The 20,938-nt window shown below is 32.2% G+C and overlaps 3 protein-coding genes across 5 annotated transcripts; 2 read left to right on the top strand and 1 right to left on the bottom strand.

Annotated features, from left to right (window-relative positions):
* Window positions 1–2,044: 2,044 nt before the first annotated feature.
* LOC123215381 (mitochondrial import receptor subunit TOM40-1-like) lies at window positions 2,045–7,735 on the top strand. The gene is made up of 11 exons (XM_044635443.1): window positions 2,045–2,282; window positions 2,813–2,894; window positions 3,004–3,103; window positions 3,225–3,320; window positions 3,439–3,489; window positions 4,268–4,333; window positions 5,702–5,803; window positions 6,126–6,194; window positions 6,270–6,353; window positions 7,072–7,167; window positions 7,292–7,735. Exons 1-11 carry the CDS (start codon window positions 2,147–2,149, stop codon window positions 7,343–7,345), a joined length of 936 nt encoding a protein of 311 aa, XP_044491378.1. The 5' UTR covers window positions 2,045–2,146; the 3' UTR covers window positions 7,346–7,735.
* A 1,890-nt stretch (window positions 7,736–9,625) lies between these two features.
* On the top strand, window positions 9,626–11,762 carry LOC123215506 (46 kDa FK506-binding nuclear protein). Of its 3 annotated transcripts, none has more exons than XM_044635629.1 (2): window positions 9,626–10,295; window positions 11,147–11,311. In XM_044635629.1, the coding sequence occupies exon 1, from the start codon at window positions 9,750–9,752 to the stop codon at window positions 10,290–10,292; it is 543 nt and encodes a 180-aa protein (XP_044491564.1). In that variant the 5' UTR covers window positions 9,626–9,749; the 3' UTR covers window positions 10,293–10,295; window positions 11,147–11,311. The 3 variants fall into 3 exon arrangements, with proteins under 3 accessions (XP_044491564.1, XP_044491563.1, XP_044491562.1); XM_044635628.1 differs by lacking the exon at window positions 11,147–11,311 and adding an exon at window positions 11,390–11,762 and having other exon boundaries at window positions 9,631–10,295; XM_044635627.1 differs by lacking the exon at window positions 11,147–11,311 and adding an exon at window positions 10,815–11,143 and having other exon boundaries at window positions 9,668–10,295.
* A 409-nt stretch (window positions 11,763–12,171) lies between these two features.
* Window positions 12,172–17,745, bottom strand: LOC123215518 (calumenin-B-like). The gene is made up of 9 exons (XM_044635647.1): window positions 17,201–17,745; window positions 16,819–17,021; window positions 16,000–16,102; window positions 15,822–15,887; window positions 14,686–14,859; window positions 14,493–14,589; window positions 12,704–12,840; window positions 12,485–12,614; window positions 12,172–12,403 (listed from the first exon to the last, which is right to left on the bottom strand). The coding sequence occupies exons 1-7, from the start codon at window positions 17,554–17,556 to the stop codon at window positions 12,715–12,717; spliced, it is 1,125 nt and encodes a 374-aa protein (XP_044491582.1). The 5' UTR covers window positions 17,557–17,745; the 3' UTR covers window positions 12,172–12,403; window positions 12,485–12,614; window positions 12,704–12,714.
* Window positions 17,746–20,938: the final 3,193 nt, after the last annotated feature.

The following is a 20,938-nucleotide window of genomic DNA, read 5'->3' as shown; positions in this document are numbered from 1 at the left end:
CTTGTCGTTCACCATTCGACGATCATCTTCCTTCGTCTCAGGCCCCTTCCTCTGTTCGAAACTGAGCTGATGTCAGCCCCGTTCTCTCTCCAACGAATTGCGGGCGTTGTACTCTCCTTCATCGGGCATCTCTGTTCTCTGGTTTTCGTCATGATTTTCTCCTGCTCCGGCATGTCCTCAGTGCTCCACTCGCCGACAAACACATCTCTTTTGTTTGTTCATGTTTTCGACTTCTCATTCTTCAAAGTTTTTAGCCTCTCCCTTGCGTGCAACCTCATAGTTTGCTACATTTTCTTCTCTTCACTAAAACTGTCACTTCTCCGACCGATCAACGGTGTTTCCTATGGCTGACTCCAAGATCCCTCCCATTACAGTAGCTCTTGGCAGTCTCCCTCTAGGATTTTCCTTGCTAGTGGCCATTATTCATGAATTTTTAGGGTATAAATGTAATTTTAAAATTTAAAAAGGGTGATTGTTAACCCAAAAATAAAATTTTAGAGTGATGATTTTACTTTGACTAGTAACATTAAAAATTAATATATTAATAAATGTTTTGAATTTTTTAAAATTGATAGGTAAAAAGTAAAAAAATAAAAAAAACTTTGGGTGAAAATAAATTCTTTGGCTCGTGATAAATTTGTGGCAAATAGTTTCTTGAGACTGGTTCCAAATAAATGCATGCTATGGCACTAGCAAATATTAATTGATTTTATATTTATTTAGGAGTCAAAATGTGAATTATTAATTATTATTTGAAGTCATTATCTTCGGAGACAAATGTTCATAATTGTAATAATGTGGAGTTGATTTTCATCAATGCAAAGTTTGATTCATGAATGAGTTAAATTGCCACCAAATGTTCATAATTGTAATGATGTGGAGTTGATTTTCAAGACTGCAAAGTTCGATTCATCCGTAAATGCGTTAATTTGCAAATAACTAAGGTTTTGAAATCATCAGCACTTCCAACGCCTATTGTTGTCTTTAGCTGACTTCTCTCTCTTTTAGTGCCTCTCCTTCCATCATTACGTATTTTTGTTGAAGACAGAAATAATTTGGTTGGAAAAAAAAAAAAGATAAAAATAGTCGAAGATAATAAAGTTTGTCATCTTCGATGATAGTTTTAAAACTTTAAAAGAAAATTATCACTTTTTAAATTTTGGATAGAGAAAATTATTAAATTTTTTTATATTAAAGAGGGGAGAATATGATAATTTTTAGTTTTTTTAATTTTTTAACTAAATAACATTTTTACCTTTAATCATAACAATAAATTTTAATAGAATAGTTGATAGTTGAGCTTTCTAAACTTAACAAATAAAACTTTATCATTTCAGCAAAACTCGGTTTGGGAATAAGTCTTTTGGCCTTATATTAATTTATGAGTAATACTATTTATACTTATTTTAGGTACATAATTGTATATATCGTCATATGATTAAGTATTACTTTATTTTTAATTCAAAATCATATAATTATATGATTTTATATATAAATATATATATATTTATATATAAAAAATAAGTACATATAATTTTATTGAGAAGGTAATTGAAAGATCTGGTAAATTTTATTGTATTAAAACAAAATCACTTATATCAAGTTATTAAAACTATATAATATGATACTTTTGCAATAAGGTAATAGCGATGCAACACTTGTAACATATGACATTTTTTCTTTGAAAACTGTTTTATATGTAAATAACGACATATTATTATGTGATTAGACAATTAAAAATTAATGATAATATAATATCAAATCACATAATAATACATCGTTATTTGTGTATAAAATTATATATAAAGTTATACATAAAAATTATACATATAGTATTATACTTTTCCTTATATTGTTATAAGTCTACTTTAATCATCAATAATTACAAAAAAACTTTAAAATAAATACTAATTTCATCTTTCAGCAGTTTGTTAACCTTGGTATTATGAATAAATATATATTATTTGGGATATTAAAATGAAAAACAAAATAAATAAATAAATAAATGATAAAACAGGGTGGTGGTGACGCTCCTACAAGGAAGGTCACATAAAACCCTCTCCAAAACCCACATAATACGCCTCCAAGCCCCAAACCCTCTTTTTCTCATTTTCTTCAGACTACCAGCAGTTGCAGCGCAGCACCAATGGCGGGGCTTGTACCTCCAGGTACAACTATCAATACTGACCCTTCCACGGCTAAGCCCAAAGAAGATGAAAAAATCGATTACTTCAACTTGCCTTGCCCGATTCCCTACGAGGAAATCCACCGTGAAGCTTTAAGTCAGTACAATCCTTGCCTTTTTAACTTTTTTACTCTAATGCATGGCTTGTATTTTCTTTCGCTTTACTTTTCTTTTTTGTTTGATTCTCTTTGTGATCTATACACTGTTTCCTTGTTTGTTCGTGATCTGGGATTTTTATTTATTTGTAAATGTGCTTGGTTTTTTGAAAATTTTCTACTTGTCTTATTGATGATATGGAAGATTCGGTCTGGGTTTGAACTCTTCCGTGCTATTTAGTTTTGATGATAGTTGTTTGGGGAGCTCAAGGATTAAGAAAGTTTTGTTCTTTCGTTATTTTGCGAAATGGATTTGTTTATATGTTTTTTATTTCTTCATATTTTGGTTCAAACTTCAGGTGTAGTTTAGAAAAGGAGAACTCTTTGTGTTTTGAAGTTTTCCCGTATTAGGGTTTTGCTCTATCTGCTACTAAGAGTAACATTTTTCGTAACTTTGAAATAAAGCAAGTATTTGGAATGCTGCTTGTTCATACTATAGTTAGTACAAGTATTAAAACTAGATCATTTTCAGTGTCTTTGAAGCCAGAGCTTTTTGAAGGGTTGCGCTTTGATTTTACCAAGGGACTAAATCAGAAGTTCTCACTAAGTCATAGGTGACTTATCCTTCTTCATTATTCTTTCTTAATCATTATTGTATGTTTCAATTTCTGATCTTTTTTCTATGTTGTTGTTTTACTTACTAAACTTATCACTTTACATCAGTGTGTTTATGGGACCAATAGAAATTCCTTCTCAATCTGCTGAAGCAGTTAAAGTCCCAACTGCTCACTATGAGTTTGGTGCTAACTACATAGACCCAAAGGTAGGCAATCACCACAATGTTTACTTTGAATCAATCCTCTTAATACTAAGAGGTCCTGGAAACTATTTGATTTCACAAGATTTCATTAAATAATAGTAAGGATACTAATGTTTTCCCACAGTTGATGCTTATTGGGAGGATTTTGACGGATGGTAGACTAAGTGCTAGAGTGAAGTGTGATTTGACTGACAATCTTTCATTGAAGGCTAATGCTCAGGTAAATTTTAATGCTTTCTTTTTTCCTTCTGATTTTGTCCCACTCTTCATGTTTAAAAGAAAGTATGTTTCTTATTTTTTGCACTTCAATCAGTAACTTTTTTGGTGCTCCTTTCCAGCTTACGAATGAGCCTCATATGTCACATGGCATGATCAACTTTGATTACAAGGTGAAGTACTCTTACCTCACCATTGCTTGTAGCAATGTTGCTTACCATATCTATGATAAATATATATAATGCATTGAGCATCTTTGTGACTTTACTCATATGTAGGTTTGGGGTTGCTCATCTTCTAGGTTAGAGGTGTTTTGGTTGTGTATATCTATGAAAGTTAGAAGAGGGTGTACAATTGTATATCTTCAAATCATCATTAAAATCCCATGCAAGAGTGCTATTATCTTTTTTTTTTTTTTTGCGGACTAGTTATGATGTATCCAAACAATATGTTCCTTTTGTTTGCATTGAGATTATTACAATATGAATGTCTTGGCAAGTCTGAATTTGTTTATAATAGGGAGAAAAAGCTAGTTAGAGAGGATTTTGCTATGTTTTTTTCTCCCATCTAACTTGTGAGATTATGATGCCCGAGATAGAGGCTATGTCTGTTTTGTTTCCTATGTTTTTTAAGTATCATTTTTTTTCACAGACAGGTGAGTCATTTTTCTTTGACTGGTAAGTTATGTGTTAAGTTAATGTTGAAAACCTCCTTGTATTAGGAAACATTATCTTCTTCAAAATATTGTTGTTTAGATTATCTCGCACTTGCTTCAACTACTTCTACAGGCATAATATTTTCTGATTTGTTGGGACCTGTTAGCTAGGATGTTTGTGCAATTTTTGACAAAACTGTGTACATTTTTTTAAAGAAAAGTTATTATGTATTTTTTTTTTCTGAATTATGATAATTTTGAGTGTTCCTAGGTTTGACTTTTTTCTCTTCATACAGGGTACTGACTACAGGACCCAGTTTCAGTTTGGAAATGGTGCCCTACTTGGGGCCAGTTACATCCAGGTATGTGTCTGAAAAAGCGAAGCAATACTGCTACCTCAAAATTGTGTAATACAGAATTTGTATGAAGAACAATATATAGTGCTAACATGAACATGAAAAATATGGCTTGTACTGTTTTGGGGGGGAAATCATGTAGAGCTTTAAAAATGGGCTTTCCTTTCTTCCTCATAAAAGGAATGAAGTAGAAAAGTCTCCTAATTTACAATTGCTTTATTCTGTTTTCAGAGGGCAGATTATTACATTAGCAATTGTTTTGAAATTTATACTTAGCTATAATGTTTTCTTTATCCTAGCAAGACAAAATTGGGATGTCCTCCACAAAATGATGCAGTCTGTTTGTGTTATCTCGTGTAGTTTTTACTTTTCTCTATGACTGTTAGATCTATAGTATGCATAGTGTTGATATGTTAAGATGGATACAGCATTTCTGATAGGACAGAAAACAAGATATTCTAAATACTGACTCTGAATCACTTGTATGTATGCATTCGTTTTTGTGTAAATTTGATTATGAATTTTTAGTGCTGAAGAGTTCGGAACAGGAGACGTGTATTCATTTTGTTTTGTTTTACGAGCCCTAGTTAGTGACAGCATGTACTTTTGTATGATTTTTTGTTCACTCTTGTATACTTTTTTTTATAGAAAATATTTGTTTTTTAGCAAAAGAGAATACCTTACTCTCCTTATTCAAATTGAGAAAATGACCTATAGAAAGATTTTATGCCTGGAGATGCAAAAATGCATTAATAACTTTGGTAAAAGACTTACATTTTATACATGCCCTCTGAAATAAGTTCCCCCTTGTGTACATGTTCATTAAACAACTTATCTGTTTTTCCCTTGCTAGAATTCAAAACAAAAAAAAAAAAAAAAAATCTATATCATGTGTTTCTTGTCAAAAAAGGGAAAAAATGGCATTCTATATCCTCTGTATGTGTATTACCCAGTGATATGAAACAAGCCATCTTATTTGAATAACATTGGACATCCACATATCATCAAGGAGGGATTAAGAAGCTAGAAAAAAGGGAGATTTATGCTTACTAGACAGGATTTTTCTTTGTTTTCTTTTTTCTAGTTAGTTCTGTTGCTGTTTACTTCATTTTCTGATTAAACAGTGCTACACTAATTCTGTTGGTGTAGGAATTTATGATTGTTGTTAGTATGCTCTGTTTCACTTTTTCTTCATAATCAGTGTATCTGTCTCTGAGGTTTTTTGTCTGATATGGGTGTTTTTTTTTTTTTTTTTTGTGTATTTATATTGGCTGTTAGTGTTTCTTTATATATTTTCTGAGGGTGTAATCATGTACAAATCAAAGAATGTACCCTTTTTTTCAATCTTTAACTGTATCTTCCAACATTCTGCAGAGTGTGACACCACAATTGTCTTTGGGGGGTGAAGTATTTTGGGCTGGTCAACATCGGAAGTCGGGTATTGGGTATGCTGGCCGATATGAAACCGACAAGATGGTAATTGCAAATCGTATTAGTCCTATTCTCACTGATTTCATATCTTTTAGTTCAATAGCAGATAGTAGGTGGAATAGGTGGTTGTGAGGATTTGATTTTGTTGTTTTTCTTTATTTTTCTTTTCGGATCAAAAGGTGTTGTGATTCTAGTAGCTTGATTGTTAGAATATGTATATTTATTCTGTTTCCTTTTTTTAAGAAGAATTGGTTTATTTGAACCAGACTACTTAAGTTGTGAGGTTGAATCTGTAAGTTTATCCACAACACTTACTATTTGTGTTTCACATGTGTTTGACCAGGTCATATTTCTCTTATGATTGCAGGTTGCCACTGGGCAAGTTGCTAGCACTGGAATGGTTGCTCTGAGCTATGTTCAGAAGTTATCTGAGAAGGTAATGAAGGCCTAGTGTTTTCAAGGAGGCCAATTTGTTGTTCACTGTAAGCTTACACTATTTTTTGCTTCTTAGGTATCTCTAGCATCGGATTTCATGTACAACTACATGTCAAAAGATGTCACTGCTAGTGTCGGTTATGATTACATCCTTAGACAGGTATGCTTGTACATGTTATGATGTTTAACTGAATATTGGCAGAAGTACATTTGTTTGTATCACATTTATTTTTGCATACATTCAATATGAATCATACTTTTAAGAAAATAATACAAAATATAGATCCCTTTTACCTCTATGATTGATCAGTTTTTTCTTGCTTAAAAAATCTTTAGTTGAGGTGAACATGATTTTCTTATCCTCTGTTATGGGTGCTGTATGATAACTTTGGACCTCAAGTCCATTTATAAAAGAATTAGTGGATTACTTACAGTTGATTACTAGTACAAGATAGCCAAAGGTAATTTTTTCTTTTAAAGTCAGGATTATATCTAACTTACTCTTGTTTGTTTCAAGCATAACCCTACCTTGTTTGGTGAGCAGACATACTTGTTTGTTGAGCTTGAAATTGCAATGGACTATGACTACTTTTATACTGCATTTTTTTATCCTATAAAAGATTTTGAGAGTTTCATTTCTTCAGTCAACCTTGTGGTGTATCAATTTGTAAGCTTTCAAAAGCCAAAAAAAAAAAAAAATGTAATTTAATAATTTATCCTATTTATGGTATTATTTTTGGGTGGGTGCACATTGAAATAAAATTGGAATGAGTAGCACAACCTCTATTTCTGTACTCTTGGTCATGAATACTTTCCATGAACATATTATTAACAACAGCATGATTTCTCTGTATAAATTTTGCTTGTGGTTGTTTCAGTGTCGTTTGCGAGGGAAGATTGATTCCAATGGCTGCACTGCTGCTTATCTGGAGGAGCGACTAAATATGGGCCTTAATTTTATTCTTTCTGCTGAGGTGAGGATTAACATGCTGAGCCTGGGAATGCTCTATGTCTTGAATGAATACCTTTTCTTTCCTTGTTTGGGCTGTGTGGCTTTCATGATTGTTTTAACATTCTTTTGGGATTAATTTCTTGCAGATAGATCATAAGAAGAAAGACTACAAATTTGGATTTGGGTTGACAGTAGGGTGAAGAATCAGAAAAGCCGAGTGATGTATTATTACTTTCATTTATATAAGCTCATTGTTGCCAGCAACTCAGCAGAGTTGTGCTTCTGCTTCAACTTCAACTTCAACTTCAACCTTGTGTTTGAAAATCATAAAATCCATTCTACAGTCTTTTGAGCTACGAATCCTTAATGGGGTAGTGTCAGCTGGTGCAACAGTTTTAGAGCCTCGTTTACCTCATTTATTGCTTTTTTCCCTGAAATCATTTTGTTATCCTTTCAGATGTGTAGAATTTTTATCAGTGCGAGTAGAGATTTTTTATTTTATCTGCATGTATGGATTCGGATTGAGAGAGAAGGCTCTCTTCCATAAGATGCGTCGTCAATCGCCTTGTTCGTGGCATATTATGCCTGTATATTCTTTTGCTTTATTTTCCAATCCCTTTACATATTTTTTTCTTAAAATCTCACTAGTAACAACAATAGCCGACTAAAATAGTTCAAGGTTTGGCTTTAAAATACTCTTTTATCCTTAGTAGGTATCAATAATATTCTCATTTAAAATAAAATTCATTGAAAAAAGGGAAATTATATTAAATACTCATTTTCCCTATTTTTAAGCAAAAATATTATAGATTTTTTTTTTTTAAAATATCCGAATTGGCTTTTACCACTTCTGTATAAATCATTCAAGCATTTATTTTTATTCTCATTTTTACTTAATATCAATTACTACGGGTTTGTTTGAAAGTAAGAAGTTCGTATTTCTGAATTTGAGTCAAAAAAATCAATTTGTAAAAGAAAATATTTATATGAATCTTAATTCAAAATTTAATTTAATTTATTAAATTTAGTTTGTATGTTATGTAAAGGGGGTATTTGGATATTTGATAATAATTTAGGAGTTAAAGCAATGTTAGAAAAATATGGGTGATTTTTGATATTACATAATATATAAAAGATTTAAATAATATGTTAAGAATAAATAAATATATTGAAATACCCTAGAATATCAATAATAAAAAAATTACTTGAAAATCTGAAAAAACATATCTGAATTTCAAAAATTACATATTCAAATAGTTTAAGAACGAGAAAACTGAAAAATCGATTTGAAATTTTGTAATTACATCCTAAAACATGTCTAGAAAAGCGTAAAACTAAAGAGACAGATGTCAAATTTGAAAATTACATATAAAAAAAGTCTAGTTTGGTCACAAATAAGTTCAAAATCATAAAAACCAAAGATCCTAAATTTGGTAAAACAAAAAAATTGCATAATATACACTGAAACAGTTATTTGGGCCTTCAAATTGGGCACAACTGGCAAAGCCAGTTGCCATTATAGAGCTTGAAACGAGCTTCGCGTTGATATAATACACGCTCTGTAACTTCTCCCGGATCAAAAGTTATAACATTCAAAGTCTATCTCCTACAAGCATTATAATTTAAAAAAAGTCAATTTCACGATTTAGTGTAAAATTTCCCACGGACCCCCGTGGATCTCTCCTTGTTTCCCCTCCTCCTAAAATTTTGAAAATGCTAAATTTTTCCCTCACCCCACGAGTGCCTGTGGGAGATTACCATAGTGCCGATAGATCTAACCTATTTTTAGGTAAAAAATCGTCATTTCAGCGTCTAATTTTAATACAAATCAAATTTATACATCCAATAACACAAAACCCCTCAAGAAATTCAAGCAAAACAATCAAGAATTAAAACATTTTATGCATTGTTCAAAATTGAAACCTTTAACATTCAAACTTCAAAATCTTCCTCAAATCTCAATACTCCTAATAATAAATTGATTCAAACAAGAAGTGAGATGATGTATTATCCTTATTTGTCATTTTTGGTTGTCAAAAAATATGAAAAGTCGACAGAAAAGATCAAAACCCATTGCACTTATAGGAGATCTAAATTTTTCTCTGAATTTAAACAATAAATCTGTGGGAAATATAGGGTTTATATATAAGGGTAGTTTAGTCATTTTTTAAATTAAGTGCATTTTTGCTTAATCTTTAAAGTTTTGGATAATTTTTTTAACGTCCTTTATTTTTACTTATTTATTATAATTTCCCTAAAAAAAAAATCAACAGTTTAAGGATAAAACAGTATTATTGAAATTTGTTTTTCATTTTTAAGTCTTTAGGAGACTTTGTAAATATTCTGGAAGTTTAGAATTAATCAGTCCCTAATTCGAAGAGGTGAAGAATTAATTGTTAAACTCGAGGGTAGACTAGAGAGAGTTGCCTGCAAAATTCACTCTCTGATAGAAGTGGTAAAATGAGCGGGTTAGATCCGTATCCGTTCTACACCCGTATTTATCGATTCGTATCCGTTTTATATCCGTATCCGCGGGTCATGGATTTTTTGAGTCTCTATATTATTAGAATTGGGTAGTTGTACAGTGTGTTGAAAGAAAACAAAATGAGCAGGAGGAAGATGAATGATGAAGTTGAACAACTTCTTCAATCTGCTCAAGATGAAGTGCTCTTAAAACTCTCTGTTAATTCTCATATTGCCCATATATCTTCCAATTACCTCGACTCTGATCTCGACCGTCGCTTCCAAGCCCTCAAATCCCGACCCTCCCTTCCTCAATCATCTGCCTCTTCACAATCCAATCGCCGTGTTGATAATGTTACTGTCAACGTTGACGACGAATTAAAGAATGTTCTGGGAGATGATCTATCTTCGAGATTCGCCGCCCTTAAAGCCTCCTCCTCCTCCTCTAATAACGATGATAAGAAAGTTAATGGACTCCCTGTTGGTCCTGACATATCGTTTGGCGATGATAACGATGAAGAGGATGAGGTTGAGAAATTGATTCGGTGGGCTAAGGATGCGGCTCGTCTCGATCCGTCTCCTCCGTCTGACGATGAAAAGGATTCCGATTGTGATGATTCTGATGATGACTATAAAGATTCTGATGATGACGACGACCCTCGCCGGAAAAAAGGACACACCTAAATGGTAAGTTCTTATATATGTGTGTAATGTAATTAGTAAATTTTTCTTTCTTCACAGCTGATTTCTTCTCACATGAATTGTTTATCAAAATACCGCTAGTTCAAAAAATGTTCTTTATAAAACTGGTATTGAAACCTTGTTCAACTGACATAAAGTGTGGTCACTGGATGAAGATGACTGGATTCTTAAATGTCCAAGAACAGCTACTTATACTCTAATCTACTGTACATATGCAAGATTTTTGTTGATAATGGAAATGCTTATGAAATTGATGTCCATAAAGGTGAAGAAAATGGATAAAAATTATCAAATTGTTATTAAGAAAATAAATTATTAGAGTCTGATATTGTTCTTTGAAATGTCCTTAAAGAGTCTAGTGGGAATGTTCCTATCTTATTGATTGGGTATGAAAATTGCCTGCATTTCAAACGATTTGAAGTTATTCTCCTGGATTGAATCTTTATTCAAGGATAATGAAAACAAACTTAAATTTATGAGATTACTACTTGTAATTTTTTTCAGGGAAATTCCTTGAATTGAAAGTATATTGAAATCCTCAGCTGTAGCCAATGGTATCACCAGAAACTGATCAACATTTGCAGTTCTCCTTTCATGAAAGGACTTCATAAACAGATCAATTTATGTCCAAATCAACATGTATTATTCATTTGTACATTGTTGAGAGAGTGATCCTTTATATCTTCTTCTGCACATACCAATGCTGTCATGCATTTAGTACCTGCCTTAGACTTTGATTCCTTTATACTGTATTCTCTTTAGTTTTTTCTCTTAAGGATTATTTGACGTGACATAAATTTATATATTTCTCTTAAAAAAGAGACTTTCTTGTATAGTTGATATTTAGGTTACGTTTTGGAGAGGTATTTCATTGTGGCAAAACACATGGCAAAAGATTGAACCGGGAAGTTGTGAATATGACTGCCTGTATCTTATGGAAATGCTTTGTGTGTAAAAATATATGGTTCTTTTACTGGTTTTCTGGCATTGGCCATTCAATATTTGACAGAACTCAAGCAAATTAGTTTATGGGTACCTCAAATTTTGATCACTATACAAAGTCTTACCCATTATGGCAGGATTGATGCTTAATAGACTATATCGTTGATGCAATTAGAGTAGTGGTGATGAAATGCCCTATATATAAAAGAGGAATGAGGAAGACCGCTGTACTTATGCCATGACAAAATAAGCTCTGTTATGTGGTGCCATCAATGTGCTTCAAAGTCCCTTGTTGTAGATGAATGCTTAGGAAATAAAAATGTATTTCTGATACATGAACAGCCAATGAGCAAATGTGAATGTAACATAGGCTCAATTGTAACCTCAGGAGAAGTCCTATGACACGATTTGTTTTCTTCTGTTTTTTTGGCCTTTAGTCAATTATTTGTATAGAGTTTTGTTATCATTGCCACTTGAGTAACGATGACAATAAGTTGTTTCTTGGAGTCACTTGAGGTGTCGGTTTCTTTTCTCTTTTTTTTTTTTTTTAATCTTTTATATATACTTCATTTACCAACAACACCCCCCACCCCACCCCCCCCCACCGGCGCACCCCCCTCCCCCCCCCCCCGGCCCAAAAAAAAACCAAAGTGAATGTAATTTTAATGCTTGCGGTAATTCAGAGTGAATTATTTTTGCTAGTACATGGTTGTGTTATTTTTGTATATATCATGCTTTTGTTTAGACAGAAGCATTGAACAATTAACATGAGATTTATATTTGTTCCGGCAATATCAACAAAGAAAATACAGAAATTACCAAGACCATTGCCATGGACATGTGAATTAGGGCCAACAGTTGCCCCGAATTTTAATGGAATTTTTTTTGTTAAATATTTCATTAATTATAAGATAACAAATCCCAATAACAGCAGCCCTAGATTTTAATCAAACCTAAAGTGGAAACCGTGAACAAATAATGATGATCAGTGATGTTCTATGGTACATGTACATCAACTAATTGAAAATTGATTGAAAAAAAAAAAAAAACCAACTGAAAAAGTATATAATTATCTTCAACAAATTCTTCCCCAGTAAGTTAATGTTCCAACCGCCCATCCAAGGTTTGGAGGCAGTCGATATCTCCAAAATCTGCATCAAAGAAGTTAAATACCTAAATGACTGATCATATATTGTATATACACAATTAGATGAACAAGCACAGGAACTTACCCAGTAAGGCACTTTTGCTGGGCATGATCCTCAATGAAGGTTGTAAAAACTTCCATAATTTTAATTCTATATTAAGTAGTACATTCTCACGAACAAAGAATTTGAAATCTATTCGTTTTTTCATAGTGACCTGTGAATTATGGTGAAAAAGAAGTCAATTTTTTAGTAAGAAGACAATAGGAAATAAAGATTCCAAACAAATAGAATGGCTAGTATTACCTGGCCAGAAATTAACGGAACTCATCATGGTAGTCAAAATTGTCTTCCTCCTCATCACTGAAAATAGCACTGTAAAATACGTAGGGGTTCTCAATCATCTCTATCAGGGTTAGACGACCATCTTTATCAGTGTCTGCCTGCAATAAAATTTACATAATGTTTAATACTCAATCTTCTGAACTGACTGTTAAATCAAAATAGCAGATCTAGTTTTGAGTATAAGTCTTGCAGTAATTTTCCATGTCCATCCATAAATACAGGTGGGGAAGGTCACATTTTCAACTTGCAGTATAGACAATTTTTTTAGTATTTTGCTGGGCATGGAGTTCTATCCTTCCCCTTTCATTAGTGATATATAATATATGCAACAGATCATCACACTTCAGTAATGCAGTGACAAACGGCTATTTGATCCACAAGATGCAGCATTGCTTAAAAGACATTGAATAACCCAAACATAGTGTCCATAGTTACTACAAAGAATGTGGTAGTCCAATACTTCTGCAACAAAAAATCTCCTTAAGAAGCCAAGGTTTCAAGAGAAGAGGAACTAAAGATAACAGAAAATGTAAATGTATACACAATTCAAAGCAATATAAAAACAATAAAACTATGTGCATACACTTTGAGTACACAATTGGATACACAGATAATGTGTCATCATGTGATTGAACGATTTTAAATTAATGATAAAGTAACACTCAATTACATAAAGACACATTATCTATATACTCAAAAGTATATACATATAACATTACTCATATAAAAAACCCTGCATAAAGCAAGAGAGGTCCAAACTAAACTTTCTACTGTAATATATCTTGACATCAATGAATTCCTTAGGTCAAAACTCCCAAGCATAATTGGTAGTTTCCAAATCAAAAATTGGATAGAAGGCCATAGAGGATCACAAAATGCCTGAACCAACCCCATAAGATACATGGCAAATTACATATACTGCCTCAACAAAATCCCACAAAAAATAGAAAGCTCTGCAAGATCAGCAATTTACTGACATGATAGGCTCTGGATAGGACAATATGGATGGGAAAAATTCAACAAAACCACTGAGTCAATTGTCACAAAAATTAGGAATGGAATTACCATTGCCTACTGATATAGAACTTTAAAAGACAGGAAGAAAACACTAAATGGATTGGGAAGATCTAAATTGGATAGATACCAACAGAAAGGCATTAATTCTAATGGAATATCCGCATCCCTCAAATTCTATCATAAATCATTATATTGTTGAATATCAACACAATCCTTGAGCATCTACCACCCAATACCAATATAGCTGGAGAAATGAAAGATGCCAATATTAAAATAAGTATATTTAATAAAAGATGCTTCCTTGTGTTTCTTATAAGACTGAATGATCCAAGTGGTAGCAAGAATGGCATAAAACAGCTTTCCTAAATAAGCCAGCAAAGAAGTGATCTACTACCTAAGCCTTCCTAATTAAGCCTGAGCTGCACCACGTATTTCTGTCTTACAAACATAGGCTAACTTTTCCAAATTCAACTTCACATTGAGGCCTCAATCCAAAGGGACTTAATTGACCAGTCAACTAAGGTCATAAATTTTCAGGGAGATTGAGCTTTTAGAACAGAGGAAAAAATGAAAACTTCAGCAAAAGAACTTGGGTCCAAATATATGAATCAGTGAATAATCTCATACATTGACATCCAGAATAATTGAGAAAAATAATAACACTGCTTTGATGAACCAAATTGTGATTTCAGTAGAATAAGAAGGATGACACAACAAAGTCAGATATAAACACCTGAGATATGATGTAATCTGCTTGTTGTTTTGCATAGTATCGCTCTGATGGATGAATTTTTCCAATTATTGGAATTAGCTCTACATCTGCCAAAAATCTGCAAAGCAGAGATTCAAGTTATTTTGACAATACAAGAAGATAACTTCTGCAATCAAGAAGGAAGTAGTAACATATCATAAGTTTTAATTATTACCCATCACCATCTTTGTCAAGCTGAGAAAATAACTGTCTAGCTGGGGCATCCATTGAGTCATCAAATGAATCAGAAGAATTATGACCTTCTTCATCATAGTTCCTTACCAAGTCAAAGAGCCCATGGAAAAATTCTTTAAAATTAACTTTACCATCTTTGTCTGAATCTCTCTCCCTAAATAAGAGCCAAATGCCAAGAATGATTGTCACAATATGAGTTAACATAATTTGAAATGAGAACATATGGTAGACGCACTAATGTAGATAGCAACTAGAAAATAAAAGTGCAAAATCAATTGGCAGGGAGTGATTCTGACTTACTGTACTTGCACTAGAATATACGCATGTACAAGCAGAAAATACACTATAAAAATACCTAAGAAACTAATTAAGGCTATATTGAAAACTATTATTTACACACTGAGAGAGATTTGTGTGCAAACATTGCCTGATAAATGGGACCAAGATTAATGTAAGTCATGGCTCATGATAAAACTGAGCCAAGATAAATCTCCTGTTCAAATAAAAAAAATATTAACAAATTACAGCACTAAACAATATTCCATTAATTAAATATCAAAATGGTTCTAAAACAATATTCCATTAATTTTGTTTGCAATTGCATAGAATGTTTATTTTGTATTTGACTAGAATTAGGATTCTATTTCATAAGCCTACACATACCATTATCCTAAAAGCTTGAGCTCCAACTAACTCTAGCAACGCCACAATTTACTATTCATTAACTAACCCAATATGTTCACTAATTAAAATAGGAACCACCAACTTTACCTGCTGGTGCTTTTTGATAAATTATCAAAGATATTAAATTGAAATAGAACACATTCCAAATGTTGTTCAGAAAATAAGTCAGAAGTGTAGATCTAAAAAGAAAATTGAATTGGTGAATTCTATAAGCCGGTGTCATGATCTCTTCCAATATAAAATTTGCTTTATACTATCTACAAGTCAAACACAAAATATGATAGGAACTTGTTTTAAGTTACAACACCAGAAAAGAAATTAGAAAAGACAGAAATTAAAATTGCAGTATAAATAGAAAAAGAAAGAACCAAATAAACACACATAAGGCAGGAAAAATAAACATGGGTATAGGGAATCTCATCAATATGTCACCTTACTTCTTCTTTGCACAACCACAATATAAGCTTTGGATTTTTGCTATCAGCTGGGTGTAGAAAACTACAAAACCATAAATCACAAGAAAAAATCATGATCAATTAGATGAATCTAACAGGAAGGAATACATTCTTGTCTTTCACTAATTAGATTTGCCAATTAAGAAGAAGCTCACTCATTAAACTCAGTTATATTCAAAAGACCATCTCCATCAGCATCCGCTGCATTAAAATGATCCTCTTTCCACCAACCCATATCATAGCCAAAAGAACTGTTATCTGATAAATTTAAAATAAGAACAACAAAATTAGCAACCAAGCTTACTCACATGAAAAAAGATCAAGGGTCCAATGAATTAACACAAGATATGAATTATATACAGCAAACTTGAGAGATGGTGGTTCCATTTGGATGCCGCAATATGTTGGAGTGGCTTAGTATGGCCAGCTGAGAACTAAATATAACCATATGGTATGCAACACTTGAACAAAAACAAGGCTCTCAATTTGGGTCACTAATTACAACACCAAATTCTTTAAAAAAAAAAAAAAAGGAACTTTGAATGATATATTAAGAGGCCTATCAGTTGTGCAAAAGGAATGGCTTAGTGAGGCCAGCTGAGAAGTAAATATAAGCAGATTTATCCAACACTCAAAACAAAACTTGACATAATCAATTGATTATGATGAGGCAAAGCTCCCAAATTTGGGTCAAGAATTACAATGTCAAAGGCTGGTAAAACAAAATAGGCTTTTTGCACTTTCCATACTTGGACTTTCAGAACCGTCAACAGTAGTCCTTCTACGTAGTTATATCATGTTCCCCTTGACTCTCCTCATACTGAGTGAATAACGTGACTTTGTGACCTTAGTGTTGCATAGTAGAATGAAGTTATGCACTAACACATTCTTACATGTTAGTCTCACTAACTAGCTCAACTACTCAATTATACCAACCGTACAATCATCTACCATCACCATACAACAATATTTACCTGCATTACGAACCCAACTGGGAGGCTCATACTCTGCAAAGGACACAAGTCCATCCCGATTTTTATCATGAGTCTCCAATTCTCTCTGAGTCCTGTGCATCACATCCCTCTCAGCCTGCTGCATGTTCCAGTCAGTCAACTCACTCTCGCTAATATACCCATCAGGTGGCTGCACATCAATCTTTGGAAACAAAAGCACCAGCCTATTCATCACAAACAGCATCTATTCAATCAATTTGTATAAAGCGTTCAAGATTTTATAAAGAAATATAAATTAATAATCTCACATCAAACTAACATCAACTTCAAATGTTTCTTTCTTCCAATCAATGCAAACAAACTAAACAATTAAGATGCTATCGTATCAGTATAAAAACTGTACCTATTGGTAATATTGAACTTCTCCTCATCGTTCAAGTAATCTTCTGCATTCATAAAATCTTCCCACTCGGGCTGACTCTCATGGCCCGGGGCAGGCTCGTGTTCATGGCTTACAAGCTCGGGATGCGCGTCCTCCATGTACAATTTCTCCCACTGCCTGTCCTCGCGAATCCGCTCAATGTCGGCCACAAGTGGGTCAAATGGGACAGGCTCGTGACGTGTAGGGTTGAACTTGAAAGAAGATCGAAGTCTCAGCCTTCGGTGGCGGTGGTTCTGAGGCTGCTTGGGCGATTGCGAAAGAAATAAGAGAAGAAGCAGAGCTATAGTTATGTAAATGATTACTGAAAATTTACCCATATTAAGATTCACAGAAAGAAGAAAGAAAGGTAAATAGATTGGACGACGTGTTTGTGAGAGATCTGAAGAAGAAAGACTGAGTTGACAAATTAGACTTGGGATTAAAGCAAGGTAGGTAAAGTGAGCAGAGAAAAGGAATGTTAACTTGGTGATAGATTGGACGGGCCTTCGTAATGGGTTGGGAAGATGAATCCTAATTTTAAAGGAAAAGGAATGCTTGAAATTTGATTCTTGAAAAGAATAAGTGGAAAAATAAGCACAATTTTAAAAAATTTTCAATTAGATTTAAGTTGTAAAAAGTCAATTATTAAATATAAAAAAATTTGGAATTAATTTTTATATTATTGAAAATCAATTATTAAATATAAAATGGAATAAATGGGGTAAGAAAAAAGCGAGGTTTTACGCCCAGAATGTGATGTCTAAACATCAATTTCTTTTGAGCAATATTTTCTATACATATTTTTTAGTATATAATTATTATATTATTATACGATTGAATATTATTTTATTTTCATATAAAATCATTCATTATATAATAACATATAGATCATTTTAGTAAATAAATATTTCAAAGTTAAAAAGTTAAAAACGATCTTTTTAGCAAAACTAAGTTACAAAATATTAGTCTAATTTAAATAGATATAATATATATACATACTTTTTAATTTATGATTGTTAGACATATAGATTTTTTGAGGTCATGCTTGTATAAAACATTAAATAAGGTAAATTAAATAAATCTTTGGTTTGTTTTGGAGAACTAAATAAACTAAAGTTGACCCAATATACTTAAGATGATTAAGTTGATCAAGATGATAAATCTTTAGACTCATGTATTACGAACAACATGAGTATTAGCCTTGTTTTCACATCTTTACTCAAATCTTATACTAAGTTTGTAAAGCACTTTTATAAGGAGCACAATGGAGAATCCGTAAATTGTGTTTTATGAATGTTGTTTAGTGTTAAGGTTCATTGCTATATGGCCAAGGATCTCTTTTATGGATTAAAACTTTTTAATGGGTGTGATTACATCAGAACCAATAGTTTTTAATCTTAGAAGATGAATTGGTTGGGTTTATTAGCTGATGAGTTCCATATGCGAACCCAAACAAAAATCGAAAAGCTAAAATATTCATTTAAATAAAATCATAAAAACTTTTGGTTTTAAAAATGAATAAGATCATGTGTGGGCAACACTAAATAGAATCACACTAATATTTCTAACGTTGTATATTTAAGATACAATTATTTATGAGAAATAAAATACCATATTTATAGTTTATATAAAACGTTAAGTATCCAAGTATTTTTTCATAAAAGACTTAAAAAAATACTCTATATTCTCCTCATATGATATATTTTTATAGATTATATAAATTACTAAATTCAAGTAAAAATGTGTATATAAACAAAATGCTGAAGAAATTCATATTGAAAGAATTCAAAAGAATTTTTTATATCACATGATTTACGTCTCTTAGGGATTGTGTTATGAGACACAAAAAGCGACAGATAAGATGATCTGACTTTTATTAACATTTACTATTAGAATTATTATATACATCATGTTATACACTTATATTGATATTTAGATAATTTGAACACTCTTGAGAGATATTAATCATGTTTATTGAAACAAAAATATGATAGATATAGAGATCTAGTATAAATGTTGAATACTCGTGTAAGTAATGACACAATAGGATCTGACCAAAGATTGTCTCGAGTTGGTGGTAATAATTGTGGGAAAGAGTCGCTTAAAAAAGACAAACTCTCTAATCGATCTCAACAAACAAAGGTTGTCTAGATCCAAAAAAAAAGGCAGAGTCACCGTCAAAAAACCCATTAACAGAACCATTGAAGATGAGAGGTTTTTAGTCTCCTCGCTGTAAACATTTCACCTTCTTATCCATTTCAAAAATTGTTTTTAATTATTGTTTATATGAACAATAACCCTTGTGCATGTTAATCTTATCTATCAAAATTATGGAAAGAGTGGGGAAATGGGCCTGTTGGAAAATCTGTTTCGACGAAGTTCGGATGGGAAATAATTGTCGGCCCTTTAACTTATCCATTAATGTCAGAACTCAGAACCCATGTCCCCCACCTTTGACTCACCAACCTTGACCCTTTTGATTACGTGTTCATCAATCATTGGTTCCACTCAAGTTAATAACCCATAAACACAATGAATCTAGACATTTTTCGATTACTGTCTAACCGATAACAACACAACCTTAAAAAAACAGATAAATTGCCCATGGTATTTCGTTTTTATTCCAAAAAAAAATCCATACTTAATTTTCAGTATAAAATAGGATTATATTTACTAATTGGATAAATAAATTAAATATATAAATAATATATTATATAATTAAATAATTTTAAATTAAAAATAAAATAATATTTAATTATATAATAATATGCATATATAACCTGACTTTTTTTCCTATAATTTCGGGACACGTCAACGACTGCAAAAATATATAGATTTGACACAGTTGTATCATAATCCTCTATTGGATTCGCGTAGGTCCATTTGAAAATATCACATTTTTACATCACAAAACAAGTGATTCTGGAGCATACTTGTCTTCTCCATGAGATTCAGATATGGGTTTAGGATAACGTATTGATTTGATAATCTTTTTAAGACAAGATATTTAGAGCATTAGAAATTATTATGATTGGTGTTTGAGTTGACGCTACTGATAGGAACACGTGAATTGATAATAATTCAAAGATTTGTTCCAAAACAAGCGTCATCAAAGGAGAGGAGATGTTCATAAAATATGCCCAAAACGAAGTAAAAGCTCTGACCTTTATTACATTTCTTTTCTACTCAATTTCTTTTACATAGAAGATAGAAAGATAGAAACTTCTGGTTCATTGTCTTGTTTGGTTCTCTTTAAGAGGGGGGGAAAAAAAAAGAAAAAGAAAGGTAAAGTTGCAAGTGAATTTTCTTGCAAGTCATTTGTTAAATATTTTGGCATTACTAGTTTATTCTCTGACACTGTTCATGATTATCTCATCTACTGACTAATTTAATGTAGTTTTTGTTTGTTTGTTCTTCTGGATATAAATAAAAAAAGTAAAGTGATGAAAACCGAATTTTAGTTTCTACTTCTCTCTGGAAAATGCGAAAGAAGGTGGTTTATTTGTTTTCTTAGTTGATTTCTCTATCTAAACGTTGCTTTCTATGTCAGATATTTATTGGGTATTGCAGATTCCGGTGTATGAGTGAGCAAGTTGTTGGCTTTGTGAGCGAGCGTCTTTCAATCCCAGCTGTCTCTATTTGTAGCAAGGAGTGGTTGGGAGATGGGACCAATTGACCCATTTCAGAACCTCTTTGTGATATTTCATCATAACCCATCAA

Source organism: Mangifera indica, chromosome 5 (assembly GCF_011075055.1).
Source record: "Mangifera indica cultivar Alphonso chromosome 5, CATAS_Mindica_2.1, whole genome shotgun sequence".
Taxonomy (NCBI): domain Eukaryota; kingdom Viridiplantae; phylum Streptophyta; class Magnoliopsida; order Sapindales; family Anacardiaceae; genus Mangifera; species Mangifera indica.
The sequence above is the reverse complement of the archived record's forward strand: the minus strand, read 5'-3'. Positions and strand labels throughout refer to the sequence as shown.

Coding starts and splice junctions, on each gene's coding strand:
- LOC123215381 (XM_044635443.1), top strand. CDS start 2,147: ATGGCGGGGCTTGTACCTCCAGGTACAACTATCAATACTGACCCTTCC. Junction 4,334..5,701: donor TTGGGGCCAGTTACATCCAG/GTATGTGTCTGA, acceptor AACATTCTGCAG/AGTGTGACACCACAATTGTC. Junction 6,195..6,269: donor TTCAGAAGTTATCTGAGAAG/GTAATGAAGGCC, acceptor TTTGCTTCTTAG/GTATCTCTAGCATCGGATTT.
- LOC123215506 (XM_044635628.1), top strand. CDS start 9,750: ATGAGCAGGAGGAAGATGAATGATGAAGTTGAACAACTTCTTCAATCT.
- LOC123215518 (XM_044635647.1), bottom strand. CDS start 17,556: ATGGGTAAATTTTCAGTAATCATTTACATAACTATAGCTCTGCTTCTT. Junction 15,888..15,999: donor AATATAACTGAGTTTAATGA/GTGAGCTTCTTC, acceptor ATGGTTTTGTAG/TTTTCTACACCCAGCTGATA. Junction 14,860..15,821: donor TTGTGCAAAGAAGAAGTAAG/GTGACATATTGA, acceptor GCTCTTATTTAG/GGAGAGAGATTCAGACAAAG.